Source organism: Camelus bactrianus, chromosome 3 (genome assembly GCF_048773025.1).
Source record: "Camelus bactrianus isolate YW-2024 breed Bactrian camel chromosome 3, ASM4877302v1, whole genome shotgun sequence".
Lineage (NCBI taxonomy): Eukaryota > Metazoa > Chordata > Mammalia > Artiodactyla > Camelidae > Camelus > Camelus bactrianus.
Window position 1 is genome coordinate 90,207,768 of NC_133541.1, and position 19,366 is coordinate 90,227,133.

The following is a 19,366-nucleotide window of genomic DNA, read 5'->3' on the forward strand; positions in this document are numbered from 1 at the left end:
TTTAAAGAGTTCATGTGATTAGGTTAGGCTACACAGATAATCTCTGTCTTAAGGTCAATTGATTAGTAACATTAACTATATCTGCAAAATCCCTTTTGCTATAAAACATAGCACAATTATGAAAGTAACACCAGGGAGCAGAGATTGTGGGGATCATTTTAGAATTTTGCCTGTCACAGGATAGAAGAGAGAAGTGTATGATAGTCTTCTGTCAAACAATATATGTAAAAAAGAGAAGATGAAAATCTGTTTCTCAGATTCATAAACTGGGGGTTGGGAAATTCTGGACTACAACCTTTGAGACATCTTCTGCAGTGCAATTCTTAGATTTGTCTTTATTAGGCTGTAAGAGCAGGAACAGTGTGTTTCTGATTTATTACTGCATTCCCAGCACTTAGCTTAAGGCCTAGCACATAGTAGATGCTAAAAAATGTTGAGGGTATGAAGGATAAATGATGAGTGAAGGATTAGCTATGGCAACCAAAGATTTATTTCCTTATTTAGCTAATCAAAATCTTCAGGGCTAGTCTCCCAGTGAGTTATTCCTCCAGAATAGCCAGGTTAAGGAGAAACCTGATAGTTAATTTACAGTTCCCCTTTGATTGATGATACTTGTGTGTACACAGAATTTGGAGAATTTTTCTTTTTTAAGTATAATTTGCCAGGAAGACTTGGAACATATTCATTTATCAATAGAAGCAGCTAATACATTCAGAATGAAAGGATCTTATGATGCTATACTTTTAAAATTAACATATATTATGATAAAAGCTGAGAACATTATCATATAGGGATATAGGAAGAAATTATATTAAGGATTATTTGGAAATAGTTTCATTATGTTTTGTCATTATAAAATATAACTATGCTCAAAGCAAAAAAAAAAAACTGAAAAATACAGAAGACCATAAAAAATAAAATAAAGATAATCTATAATCCCACAACTCAAAGGTAATCACTCTTAATATTTTGATAAATATCCTTTCAGATTTTCTCTTCTGAAACCATGGGAAAAAAAACACGCCAGCACATACACATATAATTCTACCTGGATAATTCTACACAGATACGTATCACTGCAATGACATCCTGGTACATAAATCTTTGTGCTTTGGCTTAATTATTTCTGGAAAATAAGTACCTAGAACTACTACTGATAAGCTAAAAGGTATGCAAATCTTGATATTACCAGAATGCCTTCAGAAATGTTTAACCCCACAAGCAGGTTATAAAGTACCTATTTATCCTTACCAAAAATGGGTACTATTAAATATTTAATCTTTTCCAATTTTACACACAAAAATAATTATTTTAATTTGTATTTTTGTATAGCTATTTTACATTTTAATTTTTCTTTCAGGTTTTAAAAAATATTTTAAAATGAGGTTGTTTAAATGGCTCTTATTTTCCTCTTTTGTCAAAAAGTATATTTTTACTTCTTATAAATATTTAAGCCCTTATTTAAATAATTTTCAAAATGCATTAGTATGGTAGGCAGCTGCAGGATGGCTCCCAAGGACCCCAGACACCTGGTATTTACAACCCTTTGAAATCCCCTCCCCCTTACATGTGAGCTGTCCTGTGACTCCCCTTTTTGTACTGCCAGTAGAATACGGCAACAGGAATGGAAAGTCACTTCCATGATCAGGCAGTAAAACACCGTGACTTTCATCTTGCGAGCAGATTCTCCTTGTTGCCATCTTGGAGGCGTGCTCTGATGAAACTAACTGCCACGTGGGAAAGCCCACCTGCCAAGGAGCCTGGGGTAGGCTCTGGCCAAGAGCCAGCAAGGAACTGATGCTCTCAGTCCAACAGCCCATGAGGAGGTGGAATCTACCAACAACCATGCGGACTTCGGAGTAGATCTTTTCCCAGCTGCATCTTCAGATGAGACCCCGGGCCTGGCTGACACCTTGATTACAGCCATAACTGGACCCATTCCACTACTGTACTGTCTCCCAGTGAGACTCCCTCTGTGGCATATTCTGTCTCCAGAGTTTCCAATGAAGACTTTTCAAGGTACAAAACTGTGATGTTAACATATCATATCTTCGAATACAGAGCAAATATTTATTTTGAAATTCTCATACAAATGAGTTATCATATCCTATAGGGCAATGTGTGGATTTTAGAATGGCCTGAAGAAATTTGGTCTCAGGCGTGTTTACTTTTGACAAAGAAAGTTAATGACAGCTCCCGTGTCTGTGCTTGTTATTTTTGTTAAAGAACTGATTGGATATCCACTCAACATTTTACTTTTCAACTAGCATTGGGATTCTTAAGGACACTACTTCGATTTCACAATAAAGATTGGAAATTCTATAGCAATGTATTTATAGGTACTTGTATTTATATAGATTTGAGTATCTACTTATATATATATGCCCAAACTTGGCTAGATTCTGTGAAAGATTAAAAAAAATGAAGAGCTTACTTTTTGATAGTGGGATGTATAATTTCTCCAGAAAATGTTTATTGTGGAGGGCTGAATATTGTACAAAGGCACATTCATTCTGACTCCATTTGAGGACACCTCTGTTGCCTCCTCTAGAAAAATATTGGTCCCTTAGCATTTCTGTGTTAATGTGAGTGAAAATGTTTAAAAACTTATGAGCATTTTGCTAATGTAAGTAATTTGCCTAAGAATGTCTCATATGGCCCCCTGCTTATGAGGAAGAAATTATAATTTAGGGGACTAGAGAAGGCCATTCTTCCCTTTCCACACTGCCTCCGCCTCCTTGACTCCTTGACTTTTGCCTTCATCACTTTAAATGCCACCTCAGGAGATTCCTTTGGTAGGGATGAGGGTAACATTATTTTCTTCGACTTATTTAAATGTTTATTATTATGAAAACTAGAGGAGAAATTTAATAACAGATTTTATTCACACATTCACAAAGTGAAAGGTTTTCACAGAATGATGAATTCAGTAGTCAACAAAGTAAGTTTATGTTTTTATCCATCAAGTCTTTTTTTTTCTCACACAAAAGGAGGTGACAACCTAAGAGTTTGAAGAGTTAGTGGTAGACTGAAGCAGGCTGAGGGAGAGCCCAGAATAGAGAGAGGGATGGAGAAGTGGAAACACATCACCTCATTCACAACTGACCCTGATCAAGCCATGTTTGAGGGACCACTACACCTTCTGTTTTAAATAAAACAGAGTAGTTGCTTCCTTTCTGCCCGAAGACAGATTCCTTCTTCTTATTACCATATTATGTCATCTTATTTTGATTAGTTAAGAGAAGTCCAGTAATCTGTGTTAAAGGTTAAGAGAGTTCCTAGCCTCGGCAATTCAAAGGAAATAAAACGTCTGATGCCTCCCTTAAAGGAGTTGAGAGATTGTTCTACTTTTAGATATGAGCCACAAGCACAAGGGGAAAGACAGCTGTCAATGGAAAGTTCAACAGAATAAACATCTCATAGGAAGATGGAGATTGATCCACTAGGAGTAGCCTCAGCCCTCACTCACAGAGCACTTAACTAGTAAGGCAATAATTCAACATAAGAGAAATGCCTTATAGTGTTTTCCTCAAGGAGTGATTAATATCTCAGAAGGGACATCTCTGGGTTTCACCTCGACCTTCTCCATTTGGTGACTTTCAGAACGACCAGCTATGCCATACACTTATGATGGAGAGAGAGGACATGATTTGGAATCAGGACATTTGGATACCACCCAGCACTTCTACCTATGTGAGTAATTCACGACATCTCTCCAAGCCTCAGTTTCCTTATTAGCAACAGTGTCACCATGTTGTTTAGAAATCCACTGAGATTTAAAAAAAAAAAAAAAGGGTGAAATATATTGTTCTACACATCATGCTCCTGATTTTTATTGCTACAGGAGTGTATAAATTTCAGACCATTCCAAAAGAAGCAACATGACTCAGCTATTCAAACACAGATGCTGTGACAGAAACCTAACTGCCACTCATAAGCTGCATGAAGGATTCATATCTTCATTCTATTCGTTAAGGATACATCCAAAGATATGTCTGGCACAGAGGATCCCTGGAAGGTTTTTTTGTTTTTTTCAGTTGACATGAGAAAAGATCACTGAGTTTCATTATGTAAATTTTAAAAATGAAAAGAATTCAACTAAAATTATTTTTTCTAAAACTATGTATTTTTAAACTCTACCCCCCAAACAAAGTAAGTCTGAACAGTTGTTTATATAAATAAGAACCCGTTTTGATGACATGAGTTTCAAGAGAAACCAGCCCTTGAATTAAGTTGCCAATGCCTTTTGCATTCAACATAAAGTGGATGCAAAAAGAAAGGGGAGTCTGAGGTTATGCTAACTAATACTCGTTCTTGAAAGATGCGAGGCACCAAGATGGGAAGGAAGGGGAATCATACTGACCTCTCCAGTTTCCAGAAGTAAATACCGTGATTGCTAGGCCTCTGATTAATATTCAGTGGATGAATCTGACCTAAAAATATCCATGATAATATTCTGAGTGGTGGTAGGCTGAAGGAAATGCATGCTAACACAGCAGTGAAGAGTATGGATTTCAGTAACAAAAAGACATATATTCGAATTTCAGGCCCTCTTGTTACTAGCTGTGAAATCTTGGGTAAGTTATTTAAGTTCTGCAAGTCCTGGTTTCTTTATATGGGAAATGGCAATAATCTTAACAATTGTCACCAGAGTTAAAATGAAATAATGTAAACAGAACTCAGTCTGGCACATTATAAGATCTCAATAAATGATAGCTCTGCTTACAATGTTATTGTTTATGCACTCTTAAATTATGCATAAAAGTGGAGATGTAATACATTTTAATGATATTCCTAAGGTTCTGAGTGCATTCGTCCTCATAATCAACAGACATATACATTATAGCAGCATTTTTTTCTCTTATGTGGGTTTATTTTCTTTTGCAAAACAAAATAAATCAATATTTTGTAAATCAAATTATGTGTGATAATGAGAGATGGGCATTACACTAAAGAAACAATTTTTAAACTGTGCTGAAACAGAGTCTTTTGAAAATCTGAGAACCACTATACATCCTCTTTTCTAGTCCAAATGCACAATCTCCATGTACAATTAAAAAGGCACATAGATCTCCTCTAAAAAATAAGCTGAGGTTTTTAATGAAGTGAATAAACATTCAATACTGCAAATAAACCAATCCTTAATTTATCTGCTGTAGAAGCTTAAATGTTCATATAGTGACATTTAATAAAGTACCCTCTATAGACTACTGTGTTTTTTTTAATGTGGTCTGAAACATAGTCATATGGCATGATGTTTGCCAGAAAAAATCATTTTTACCCCAGGCTTATTAACAATGCTGTATCTAGCAGTTCTGTATCCAGTGAACAGTCACTGGTGTACCATTAATACTAGTGTCAGGGGGTAATACTGAATCATACAATCTGATTAATACTTTTCTTTTATGCTGTTTCAGTACCACAGAGCTAGCAAACAGTATTTTTTTTCCAGAACAGTTTTTTAAACTTTGTATTTTCAATAAGTATCTTTTAGAAACTTCTATAAAGTAATTATTTTCCTAGCATATTATATCTAATGGGAGTAATTGAACACTTGAATCTTAAAATCAATCAGTAAGGTGACAAGTTTACCATGGAATACTTGGCTTCGCTCCTGCACTCAATACTATATTAAAGCTAATGTAATGCAGTGTTTCAATATTTGAAAATAACAGATGGTTAATAGACTTTAGAGACTTCCTTGCCAGCAAAAATTGGTATTTCTACTAATGAAAATAGATCACAACACCTTCTGAATATATGTTTAAAGACAAGTTTTGAGAGATACAAAAAAAATCTTGAGGACATATAGTTTAGCTATCAGTTAATCTTTAAACTGTGATTTTTGAAGTTGTAAATTAACTAGGGAAATATCTTACTTTAAGGAGAGGTTGTCAACCTAGGATAAGCTACAGCACCATCTCAATTTGTGGTTCTAATCTCGTTTACATTTGCATCTTCAATGAGTGAAGACTGACTATTTGCTTCATTTTTTTCCATAAGCAAAATTCATGAAATCTTAATGTGAGATTTATGATTTTTTAAAAATGTCATTAGGTAACTCAAGAGGCAAATGAAAGTAGTTTTCGTGGGTTAAGTGAGCAACCACCACCGCTGGCAGGGGTTTTGTTTGGTTGCTGATCTGCTGCATCTGCCATGTGTGAAATGACAGGCAGATCATTCAGGAAATTCAATACACCTACAGAGAGAAGCCAAACATGACAGCTTATTTTGGGAACTGTTCTATCAGGAGGATACACTGGTTCTTGGAGCAGTCTCATAAAGCCTCTCTTTCATCACGCTGTGTCTCGATTAAAGGGACAACTGATGTCTACTGCATAGAGAATGGATTTCTCTTGACAAGGTTGTCTTATTCTTGTCAATGTTTTTCCTATCGCAAGAAAAATATCTTACTGTTAAATATTTGCTTATTGTCTGTTTCCAGCAACACAGATTGAAAGACGACTCCTGGAAGGCTGGGCACAGTCATCTCATAAATTACAAACAGTTGATCCTCATAATTATGTATATGGCATTTTTATCTTGTGAACAACATACTTCTGAAGATGGAGGGATGGGACTATAACAACTATTTCTTTACTTTTTTCATTTGTAAGTTTTACATTTGTGATACAGTTCGCCAAAATTTATTTAGTAACTAAAATTTACAAATCAACTTAGAAACCATTGCATTTTTACCAGAGCCTTTAAATGATAGCAAATTATGGTATATTTATTCATTGTAGCTAAAAATTAAGAATGACACTTGTTAAGGCACTTAGTCATGCTTTTTATCTTCCATTCTCTTGAATTTTCTTTCTTTTACCTATAATTTCTACTCAATCTTGGGATTTACTGTTCATGTAACTTCCTTCACTAATGCAAGTCAGAATGGCCAAAATAATCCTCTGTGAATAAGTAACAAGTATGATTTATTGAAAGTGGCGAGCTGGCTCCATCTTACCAGTTTCTGGGACTTAACAGTCTTGCTGAATGTAATTAGATTCAGGAAGCATCTCACACACCTTCTCACAGAATAATAAAATAATAATCAATGTCTTACAAGGACAAGCAACAACTCGCTGGTTGAGGTGTGCCTGGTAGATGGTGAGCTTTGCCCGTGTGGTACAGGTTGGGTGTTCCTAATCAACACTAACAACACTGACAAAACTGTTCACCTTTTTGAATTGCTCTATTTAAATTTTTTCCTTATTTTTGATCTGTCACATGTTAAACCTCTCCAAGATCACATTTCTTCTCTTTTGTTTAGATTGCAGTTAATAATTCTTTTCTTCCCTAAAACAATAAATACATTTCTTAATACTTTTTAGTTGTTTAAGATTAACTCATCTTTTAAATAATTTCCATATGTTGTCTATGAAACAAATGCAGTCCTGTGCTGAAGTAGATTCTAAGAGGAATCATTTCCCCACCAGGCTGACAGCTCACGATGATTAATACTTCTAGGACAGCGAAACGTCCCCTGCATTGAATAAGTACAGATGGTGCTGAATGTCTTTTCTACTTGTTGTTTACTTTCAACTCACATTCACATCAAGTTCCAAGGTGGTGTCTTCTTGGTGAAGGATAACGATAAAGATGTGGTTTACAGGTTAATGATACGACTTGTCAGTCATGTTCAGGCTCTGGGAAATGGAGGTGAGAACTCTCTCCTGTCACTCAGTGGCTCAGTCTTAGCCTTTTGTAAGGAAAATGTGTGTATTTCTCTCCTAACTCTGTTCTTGCCTGTCTTTATCCCAATTCTGAGTCTACTGAGCTTTCCCCCAACGTCTGTGTACTTCAGGAAGGGTATAAAACCCTCTGAAAACCATTGTCCATTTTGCAAACAACACACACAGACACACACACACACACACACACACTTTCAGTGCTCAGGAGAGTGCTTGGCAGAGAGTACAGTATTCAGTCAAGTGAATGAATTCAATGAATAGAAAAAAAGGAATAACTCATGAAACAAACTACACTGAAATATGAAGGAAGATTTTTCAGTGCATTTTTGAACTGATCAGGATGTTCTGTTGCTGGTTCTGTGAAGGTAAAGATGAAGTTCCCTCACCCTCAGAATAGAGAGATTAATGATGAATTACTGTATTCTGTTGATTCTTATTTTGTAGTTGGCTTTATTCCTTTGATAACTATGTAACTTTAAAAAGCTAAAGATCTAATCTGTTCTTAGAAACAATAATTAGCACATATATGAAAACTAAAAAAAAGTAGTATACTGTATATATGTATTTACATGCAATATAATGTGTATGTGCAGTCGAACTGTAATAATTCTATATAATAAAACTCAAAAAGGGGAAAGAAAGAATAGAGATATTAAAATGGATATCTTTTCTAAGTTAAATAAATACATCATTAGACATAAAAATTTCAAAATAACTTCTAAGCTATAGCTACAAGGTGATTGGTAATTTCATGAATGCAGTAAGATTAGTGAGTATAATGTATTTTAAATAGAAATATTACATTTTGAAGATAAATTATATATAAACTACTAGCACTTACATGGCAACACCTTATGTTAGTAAAATATGATTATTACTATTTCTATCATAAAGTAATTAAATAATGCATAGGTGAATTATATACAGATTATATGCAAATGTAGGCATGCACTGGATAGTGTTAGACTCTCAAGTGTATTTCATCCTTCCCTACTATGTAGTAGCCATGGGATTTAAATGGCTTTGATCCCACTCCCAGTCCTGAGGGGGAAGGGTTCTCATGGATCCTTTCCCACTGCCACAGTAGTTTAGGGGTGGGCATATATTTCAGAGTTAAGTCAACCAGCATTCCCCCAGATGAAGTGATTCAGCTATTTAGGATCACCCAATTAGAACAAAACATAGGACTTTTTTCCTAAGGCCATGGAAGGCAACCCTCTACCTCTAGCCATGAACAAAGTCACCCGCAGTCACATTTACTACTGGCAGCCTTTCTATGCCCACAAGGAAAGCAAGCCTTCAGAAGAAGCCAACACTGTTGGCAGAAGACTGGCAAGAAGGAAAGACACTATGCACTGATAACATCACTGATTAACCTTGAAGAACCTCTAATCTCTAGACCTTCTACTCACGAGACAGCAAATTCCCTTATGAATTAACTGTGAGTTGCCTTTTCTGTTACTTGTAACTGAAAAGTCTTCACAATACAATATCCACCAAAACGTGTTCACTCATTTGGCCATGAGCCACGAAAAACTTCCAGAGGGAAAGATGACTTTTCTGAGAAATGGCTTCTTAGAATTCTCTACTGTCACCTTGTTTGGTTTTACTTATTTGAGATTAGATTCTTTATCGGAAGTGTAAGAAAATTATTAAAGAAGTAAAAACATAACATTTGGATAACTTATATTTAATTTTACAGCTAACAAATCTCTAAGAAACTTTAATAAAGACACAATTACAGACACAAAGGGCATGGACTCTACAGAGCCCACTGCCACAAAACTCTGGGAAAAACATGAAGACGCTTTTAAAATGCATTAACCGAAAAGAGAAACTTCTCAGTGAATATACCAGTCTAACAAATATGTCTTGGAACCATTACTATTTTGAACTATGTCTGTTCCAATATATTGCATTGTGATAAAAACATACATAATAATAAATATTTTTAAGTGAATGAATGACTTATTTTCAAGAGGTGAATAACCATAAAGGAACAATAAGTCAATCACAGAAGAAACACAAGTATGTCCTCAATAGTACAGTATAACATTTTAAGGAAAACAGTGGATGTAAGCAAAAGGTGGATGGGATTGTGCTGTAGGCTGAACAATTAGGTTTCTTGGATAAAAACCAACAATAATATGAAAAATACAAGTGCATGAATTAGGCTTTTATTGATTCAAAGCAACAGAAACCAACTCTGGCTCAGAAAAGAAAATGGGATTTAACTTGCGGTATATTAGAGCTCAGGAAATTAGCAGGTTGCAGTTAGGGTTGGTCAGGAATGGGCAGAAATCAAGGCCATTCCAGAGACTTAAGAGGTAAGACTCATAAAAGGGACAATTCAGGTCAGGATGCAGCTATTTAAGGAAGGTGACATGATGGAGGTGGGTAGTGACCTAAAGGAAAGCCATTTCAGTGGAGACTATGAATGGTTGGAGAAGACTGAAGAGAAATGGAAAAATAAGCAACTTTTTGGGATGAATTTTCCTGTGAAGGGGAGCACAGAAAGGCATGAGGTCAGAGAGGTCTTAAAACTGCTATTTATCTATTCTATATATATCAGTTAGTATAAACAACAAGTTCCTACTGGATAGCACAGGGAGCTATATTAGATATCTTATAGTAACTTATGGTGAAAAAGAATATGAAAACAAATACATGTACGTCCATGTATGAATGAAGCATTGTGCTGTACACCAGAAATTGACACACTGTAAAATGACTATACTTCAATAAAAAAAAATGTATATACAAGAAAAGATGTATGTACTGAATGTTCACAGCAGCATTATTTACAATAGCCAAGATAGGGAAGCAACCTAAGTGTCCATCAACAGATGAATGGATAAAGAAGATGTGATATGTATGTTAAAAAAAGCCATAAAAAAGAATGAAACTCTGCTAACTGCAATAATGTGGATGGACCTAGAGGATATTATGCTTAGTGAAATAAGTCAGACAGAGAAAAACAAATACTCTGTTTATCACTTATACGTGGAATCTAAAAAATAAAACAAACAAATGTATGTAACAAAACAGAAAAAGACTCACAGATATAGAGATCAAACTAGTGATTACCAGTGGGAAGAGGGAAGGTAGGAGAGGCAAGATAGGGATATGGGATTAAGAGATACAAGCTACTATGTATAAAATAAATAAGCAACAAGGGTACATTGTATAGCACAGGGAAATATAGCCATTATTTTGTAGTAACTTTAAATGGAGTATAATCTATAAAATATTGAATTACTGTTGTACACCAGAAACTAACATAATATGTTAAATCAAGTATATGACAATAAAAAAAAACCTACTACTTAGCATGTAGCCCTATGACCACTGAACCACCGGCTAGAATGCTCTTCCCTGCAAGGCCCCTCGGCTGGCTCCCTCTCATCCTTCATGTCTTGGTTGTCTGCTGCCTCCTGCTCCTGGTTGTATATCCTTGTTTCATTCTCTCTGTAGCACTTGTCCCTGTCTGAAATGATCTTCTTCATTCCTTTGATCACCTCCACTAACTAAAGCATGAAATTCCTAAGAGCAGCAGCTTTGTCCTGCTTACCCCTGTATCACCAGCATTCAGAAAAATACCTTTCATGTAGCAGAGCTTCAATAAATATTTGTGAGAAAAATAAATGGGCAAATGGGTAGGTGGGACTTCAACTGTTTATTTTATTCTATCAAGTGTTTGAGATTCAAAGTCCCAGGATCCAGATGCTGAAGAGCCAAGTTCAGATGCTATGCAGTCCTGTGTCTAGACAGTGTTTGTCCCACCCTGGGTTATATGATGGGGCTGAGAATGTGAATTTATTTTCTCTTCAAACTGACTATAAGGGGGAGGAGACAATTCCTGCAGGGAAATAAAGGACTATTTGGGATCCCCAAATGACAAATGCTCATGTACCACTCAACCGTAAGGTGAGAAAAGGAATATTTACTTCCTGTCCTTTAAAAAAGCCGTAAGTGGTACGTGTTGGGGGGACTTATAGCTCAGTGGTAGAGTGCATGCTTAGCATGTACAAGGTCCTTGGTTCAATCCCCAGTACCTCCTTTAATAAATAAATAAACCTAATTACCTATCCCCCTAAAAAAAATAACAATAAAAACAGAAAAGCCATAAATGAAAAGTTTACATTCCTGGTCATCAGTTAACAGTTCTCAATTTCTCTCCTGTTTCCTGATGAAAGACTTTAGGACCAAAGGGTAGGCAAGTCTCTCTGCTCACAAAGATAAACATTCTTCTCCATTAAAACAAGCTGGAAGTCTGGAGATAATTAGACCCACTGTGTCAAGCAATCAGCAACCCAGGGAAGAGGTCACAAAAAACAATGACAAGAGAGCTGGCTAATTCTTGAGAGAAACAGAAGGAAAGCTGTTGCAATCAGTTGAAAGATGTCTGGGTTGTTATGGTTCACGGACTGAGCAGTCCATGTACTTGTTTGCGTGATGTTATCGTGGTTTCTCTCTCACCTCCACCCACTCCCCTTATCCTCCCCTAGCTCAGACACACCCTGACTCCCAGTCACGGGGCGCGATCACCTTGTATCCATTACAATGAGGGCACAGTGAATGTCCCTAGGTCAACTCTGTGCAAAGCAGTCTGTGGTCTCCACAGGATTGTACCTCCACAGGAGGAATACCTATGAATTACTTCTCTTTGCTTTCAGTCATTTATTTTTTTCGATGTTTGGGATCTTTTAAGTTAGAAGAGCCCTTCAGAAATCCAAGACCTGCTTCATTTACTCTTTTTTCAATAGAACATTCACGGCTACTAGAATGATAACCTTGATAGGAGGATCAGCTCCAAAAGAACAGAGACAGTATCAATTTGATTCACACCTAGCACCATGCCTAGTGCACAGTGGGTTTTCAATATTTGGGGAATGAGCGTAGGTACAATTGAAAGTGAGTGGACAGGTAAAAACCAAAGAGCTCTTCCCAAGCAGAGACTCTAAAAACCTCCACAGTAGCATTTTCTTCTTTCCTCAGCTGTTCTGCTTCATTGTAAATCTACTATCAGTTCTGTCTTGCCCTATCCTCATTGTATATTTCATCTTCTCCCTTCCTTTTTGGTCTTATTTCTTACCTTGTATCTGATCTCACCAAAGTATAATGAGACATACTGATAAGCATTAGCCTGAGATCACATAAAGTATGTCTACCCCTTAAGATTCCTCCTTGCTATAAGCAGATATATGATGTCTGACTCTAAGAAAAGATGCATTTCTGACAGACCACAGGTTTTCAAACTGTGCATAGTATCCCTGATGAGCTCACAGGGTAATGGTGAAAGTGCCAATAATTTATATACATTTCTAGAAATTTTGTTATAACAGCCCCTCTTCCCTCTAGACTAGAGGGAAAATTTGTAGTTTTTCTCAAAATTCAGTCCAACTTTTAAAAAACAGGATCATTTCAATGACTTTCATTAATAAGTACTTTCCTTTAACTTAATCATAAAAGAATACTGCCACTTATTTCATTACTTAGACTGTTCAGTCAAAAATTCTGTAGAACAATGTGGCTTTAATAAACCTATTAATTTCTTCACCACCTCCTTCTGAAATCCTTCTCTATAGCATTCATTTAAGAAGGAGTAACAGTGGAAAAGTCACTTTGTTTTTCAAGGACTTTCTGAAAGTCTGGTTTTGGTACCAGATGTATCTTTCCGCCTCTTTTTGATCAGTGAGATGTAAGATAAGATTAATAAGCATTATAAATAATTAGTGCTTACACTGCCTTTCATCAGTCATTATTGAGATGACCTTCTTTTCATAAATTGTTATGAACCAACTACATCTGCACATTCCTCTAAAAGGCACTGAAGTATAATCCACTCTGTGTGGTTTTAATAAGATGGGCTAAGGAAACAGAAGAGAATGTTAAAGCTGGAAGGGATGACAGAAACAATTCAAGTGATAATTTTATACACTAAAAAAAAAAACTAAGTCATAGAAAAGTAAGATGATTTTCTGAATTCCACACAGGCTGCCAACTAGATGCAAGGTCAATACTGCAATCTTTGTCACTCCACACCTACCTAGCTCATGCTGATCTTTCCGCCCAGAACACCAACTGCTCAACAGTTCGTAACTTTACTCGCTGGGCTGTTTTACCAAGGATCTTGGTTCTAATGGAGAAGTAACTGCTAATGACACTCTCTAATTGATAAGTTTCGACTCTTCCTACTACTACTGTAGTTATTTGGTCTATATGCTCCATCCTTAGAAACAAATGCTGTGATAAGAAACATTTCTGTCCTACCAAACTAATTCATTTGGGGATAGGCTGTGTGATTAGGTTTGGGTGAGCCCAGGACATAAGAGATTAAAACCCAGGAGTAAGTCTGATCTGTAGACTGCAAAGGTCCTACATTAACTTCCTGCCAGAGGGGCAAGCTGACCTGGGTCCACAAATGCATCCAGGGAGAGATGTACCAACTGGCTGGGAGACAGTGGCTGGTATTTTTTGGACAAACAAGGAAGAAGGAGCAGAGGCTGCAGATGCTTTGGGACAATGAGCAAAAAGCCAGCTAACATACACAATTTATCACTTCTGAAATCCTGGGACAGGAAAGGAGCCTTAATTAGGATGTAGCCACGTGGGGTCTTTTGCTTGGGGTCTGTGGGTCCCACAAAACGAAGATTATCATAAGGGGAGGTGGTTTTGTGGCAAAAATCTTTGCTAACCTGTAAACCAAACCATTTCAATGTGTGCACCCATCTCAGACAAGCAGTATGATTGTTTCCTTAGCACTGGTTCTGGATGTAAACATGCCGTGGTTTGAGCCCTGAACACAAAACCACTGCTTCTGGCCCACTCTGAACGCATTTTCCAGAAATGATGAATATGCAGTGATTCTTCACCTATACTCATGCCTGGATCTGATTTGTGAGATGTTTTAAGAGGTTACTGTGGCTTTGTAATTGAGATTTTTTTCCTCTGGGAAGTTAACGGTCCTTTCCACAGCCATTACTGTTGCCTAGCAACAGGGAACAGCAGAGCAGTAACAGGGATTCTAAACTTCCAAGGAATGGGGATAGTCGATGTCTGTCCCATGGACAGGGTACCTCAGTGGGCCTGAGTTGAGATGGGAGAATGTTATAGCAGGACATCTGCGGCCCCAGGGTCTGAAACCCCAGAGAGAAGCAGGTGAGTTCCTAGCTCCTTCTGTTCCAAAAGAATTCATGGGAATTTCTAGGGAAAGTAGCCTTCACTTAGTGCTTCAAAGATAACCTTTCCTTCATGTCTGGAGAAAACATCAGACAGGCTTTTTCTCCCTTCCTGGAGAATAACCCCTTTCTCTGAGTACCGTTGTCTTCCCAGATCGTAGGGCAGGGTCTAACATGCTGTATGTGTTCAATTAAATATTTGTTGAATGAATAAATGTCCCTCACTTGCTCTTCTCAAAATCACATACTTAACCCAACATTTTTTTTTTTTTTTTACTTGTGTGGTAAAGGGGGCTGAGTTAGCCCTTTTTCAGGACTGCTGTAATAAAATGTCACCTTCACAGCCCCCTTGTCAGGAGATATACACAAAAGAAGCCAGGTCCCTCCAGCTCTCCTTAAATAAGAACAGAAACCAACTCTGGCTACAAATACGGAAGTATAGTTCACCTTTAGAACTGATCTATATTTAATTACTGGAAACTTTACATGTTGACACAATACTCATTTCCCCTTAAAAATGGGGAAATAACTTCCCTTGAGAATTTTCTTTTAAACCTTGAATGAGAGATGCCCATAACTCCTTTGTAGAAAGAGCTGGATCCTGGAAGGTGGTGTCCTTGGGATACGTACACATGTAACTGTTGTTCTGCTTTGTTAAAGTTGAAAATGTATTTTCATTACATGAAATGTGTGGGCCTTGTTTTTACTGGCTGGTAAGCTTGGGTCTATGATCCACAGATGATGTGGGAAATTCACAAATCCCCTCAATTTTTATGAGAAATGTTTCGATCTGCAAAGGAGTCCGGCACCCTCAAATATTAACAGTCTTTGGGAGGAAGGAAGTTTTTTGTCTGTTAAAGAAAATAAAAATTTAGTAAACGGTCTCTTTCTTTTCATTTCTCTGAACACAGCACCTAAAAAGACAATAGGTCAATGTGCTGACAACTGGAGAGGTGAACGTAATGTTACCAAAGGGAGGAAAAACGGCCTGTGATTAACAACTTTTAAATGAGTAGCCCAGGGCACCACCAGCAGGGAAGCCAAGTGGAAAGCAGGACTTGCTCTCCCTGTACATCACTGGTGTTTCTTCTCCTGGCGCATGGAGCTGGTGCTTTGTGCAAACACAGAGCAGGGCTCTGATGCAGGAGAGAGTGGAGGACCGTGCTGCCTCGCTTCACCTTTAGATGGGTTCAACTCAGCTCCTTCACTTCTAAGCAGGAACAAACCTGTGCTATGTGCCTGCCTGCCTGCCCTACTTTTCTCTCCTCCTCTCTCTCCTCTTGCCCTTGAGACAGACCTTCGCCTTAGTTATATAAACCAAATGGGAACTTGGGCCTATGCTGTCTAAGCCGGGGAGGGTTAGACCTTGGATGCAATTAATCTAGGGGAATAAAAAAGCACTTTCCCAGGAAATCCTCTCCTAGAAGAATCCAGTGCTCAATAGCTGTATTTTCACACCAATTTTATTAAAATCACTTATTCACATGGACTGACTGGTGACTAATTACTACTCCCCCATAAACAGCACAGAGTAGAAAGTTGTGAGAACAGATACACAGATGTTCCACTGAAAGGAAGGAAATATTTATGTTATCGTTAAATACTGAAAACAGCAACTGTAAGGCTTAGACGTCACAGTGTTACTCCCTGCCAATAGAAATTTAAAGATTTTTTTCAGCTTTTCCATGGGCGCTGAAGTAAGAAAACACTGCAATAAAAACAAGCTTCATAAATACATTTGTTAATTCTAATTTGTTTTCTCTCAAGGCTAATAGGCTTTCTAAAGCTTTTGTTCCCTCAATTACGGTACAACACGACTTGTACTGTGTATGCTGAGTTACTATGGTTACTCTGAGGCCATGACTCATGACCTTTAAATATTATTGTCAGGCAGCCAAAGCTCCTTCGGTTTTAAACTAGTAGGTTTGTTTCAGGCATTATTTAAAAAAAAAAAAAAAGGTTCAGCTTCAAAAAGTACTTTCTCTTACGTATTTGTGGCACATCTGAACGTGCAAATGTATTATACTCAGAATGGTTTTGTTTGTTTGGTTTCATTCAATGACCAAGTATTAATTTCTGGACAAGGTATACATACTCCTTGTCTTCTAGGAGATGTCACTGAGAAAGGCTAAAACATAGGTAGACAAATAATCGTATACATCATGAGAGCTAGTAAGGGCTATACAAGACAGACATCCAAAAACTGCTTGTGGACACAGAGGCAAAAACTAGCTGCGACCCACTGGACCAAAGAGACTCCAGAGAAAGGCAGCCTTTGAGTCACGGTGTAAATAGGTAGGAGTTTAACAAACAGACAAGAGAGCAAGAGCACTCTAGTCAAAGGAAACAAATGAAGAAAAAGATAAACAAGTACCCTGACACTATAGGGTAGTGGAGTTTGGTGACCATGCCAATTTTGTGAGATGCACTGATAGAAGATCAATCAGTTAGAAGGTTAGAGGGGCCGGCTTATCAAGATCCTTCAAAACCATTTGTTGTTTTGCTCAGTAACTGCGATGATCAAAAGTTTGTTTTCCATTTCATGATAAAGAGGTACTCTCAAGTAGAAAGCACCAAAATACTGCACCTTGCTGATTTAGATATGATGCAAGAAAAGCAATTACATCTCTCAGAACCCCAGTGTGTCCTTCCACTAAGTGGGAATTTAATTAATTTTGTTCAGTACTCCCTGATTACTTTGTGAACCTTTTAAATGGTTTTAAATTTTTTGAAAAGTGAAAGACATGTACAGAAATATGGATATAAAATAATACATTCATTAGAGAGATGGTAAAATAGAAAATAATCGTACCTCGGTATTTTAAATAAGACTTACTGGTTGTAACAGGAGAATGAGACTTATTAAGATTGAGGTTTATTAAATCATCCATTTATTTATTTATTCAACAAATATTTATTGACTATCCTAACCCTCTTCAAGATGCTAAGGATGGAGTAACAAAATAATAGCAGAAAAATTCCCCATCTTCGAGGAATTTATATTTTCAGTTGGGGGGAAACAATACATATAATAAATAAGCAAATTATATAATATGTTAGAAAGTGGCAAGTACTGCAGAGAAAAATCAAACAAGGTGATGAGGAGGGGCATAGAGGTGAGGAATTCAATTTTAAGTGAGGGACATGTGGTAGGTTTCCCTGAGAAAGGGATATCTGAGTAAAGACAAGAAGGAAATGGGAAAGTGCCTGGTGGACAAGTATGGATGAAGTGTTCCTGGCGGAGGTGACTGACGAACAATGAGGAGGCTAGTGTGACCTGGGGAGGAGAGATGCAGAAGGAGAATATGAGATGAATTCAGGCAGGTGAAGGTGGGGTTGTGTTTGGAAGTAGAGGGAGGGAATGGAGTGGAGTCCTATGGTGGGTGGGAAGGCTGAATGGCAGAGACATCTGTAGGACCTTGTCCATCATTATATGGACTTTAGCTTTTATTCTGAATGAGTAAATTGGAGGGTTTTTAGCAGAGGAGTGAAATAATTTTTCCTATGGTTGATGTGTATCGAAAATAGAAGGTAGGGGGCAAGGCAGAACCAGAAAGAGCTATTTAGGAGGTTAACGCAACAGTCCAGGGAAGAGCTGATGATAGCTTGAGGCTTAAATCAGGGTGTTAACAATAGAGGCGGTGAGAATCGGTGAGATACTGGGTATATTGTAATGGCAGAGCCAAGAATCTCCTGTTGGATTGGACATGGGTCCTAAGACAAAAAGGGGAGTCAAGATTTTAACCTGAGCAACTGGAAGGATGATGTCATCATCCACTAAGACAGAGAAGACTGTAAATGGGGCAGATTTGAGAGTAGGAATCAGGACTTAGGTTTTGGAAATGTTGAAATTGGGATGTCTCTTAGACATCCTGCTGGAGATGTCAAGAAGGCAGCTGAATGAATGAACATGGAATTCAAGGGACAGTTCTAGATTGGGAACATGTATTTGGGAGTGATCAGCATATTGATGATTAAATCCCTGAAGTGGGATGAGATCACCAAGGGAGTGAATATGAGTAGAGAAGAGCTTGCCAGCTTGGATGGTTCTTCACCATCCAAGGAGACTGAGAAGGAGCAGCAGGTAGGACAGGAAGGAAGCCTGGAACCTTATAATGTCCTGGGAGTCAAGTGAAACAAGTATCAAGGAGGGAGCGATGCATCATGTCAAAAGTTGTCAAGTAAGGTGAGTTGTGACAAATGACCACTAGATACATGCGGAGACCACTGGTGAATTCAATACATGTAGTGTTTGTGGAATGGCACTTGTGAGAGTCTGAACAGAGTGACTTTAGAGAAAAATAGGAGGAAAGGAACTGGAGACAGTGAGAATACAGTTTTGCTCTAATGGGGGTCAGAATAATCAAGGAAAAACTAAAGGGTTAAGAATGTTCAAGATGCAGTAAATAACAGCATGCTTGTAAATTATTGGAAATGACCCAGAAGAGAGAGAGAGAGAGAAATTGACTGAGAAACAGTGTAGGAGACAAAGAA

The 19,366-nt window shown here is 37.5% G+C and overlaps 1 protein-coding gene and 1 long non-coding RNA gene across 2 annotated transcripts in view; both read left to right on the forward strand.

Annotated features, from left to right (window-relative positions):
* The first annotated feature begins 3,291 nt into the window (after nt 1–3,291).
* LOC123613227 (uncharacterized) lies at nt 3,292–7,245 on the forward strand. Its single transcript, XR_006720575.2, has 3 exons — nt 3,292–3,483; nt 3,604–3,693; nt 6,446–7,245. It is a non-coding gene; the product is annotated as an uncharacterized LOC123613227 (long non-coding RNA).
* An 11,570-nt stretch (nt 7,246–18,815) lies between these two features.
* CCDC192 (coiled-coil domain containing 192) overlaps nt 18,816–19,366 on the forward strand; it is a 171,269-nt gene continuing 170,718 nt past the window's right edge. Inside the window, exon 1 of the mRNA XM_074354996.1 lies at nt 18,816–18,956. Within this exon, the coding sequence (XP_074211097.1) occupies nt 18,816–18,956 (141 nt within the window). The remainder of the gene's footprint in view (nt 18,957–19,366) is intronic.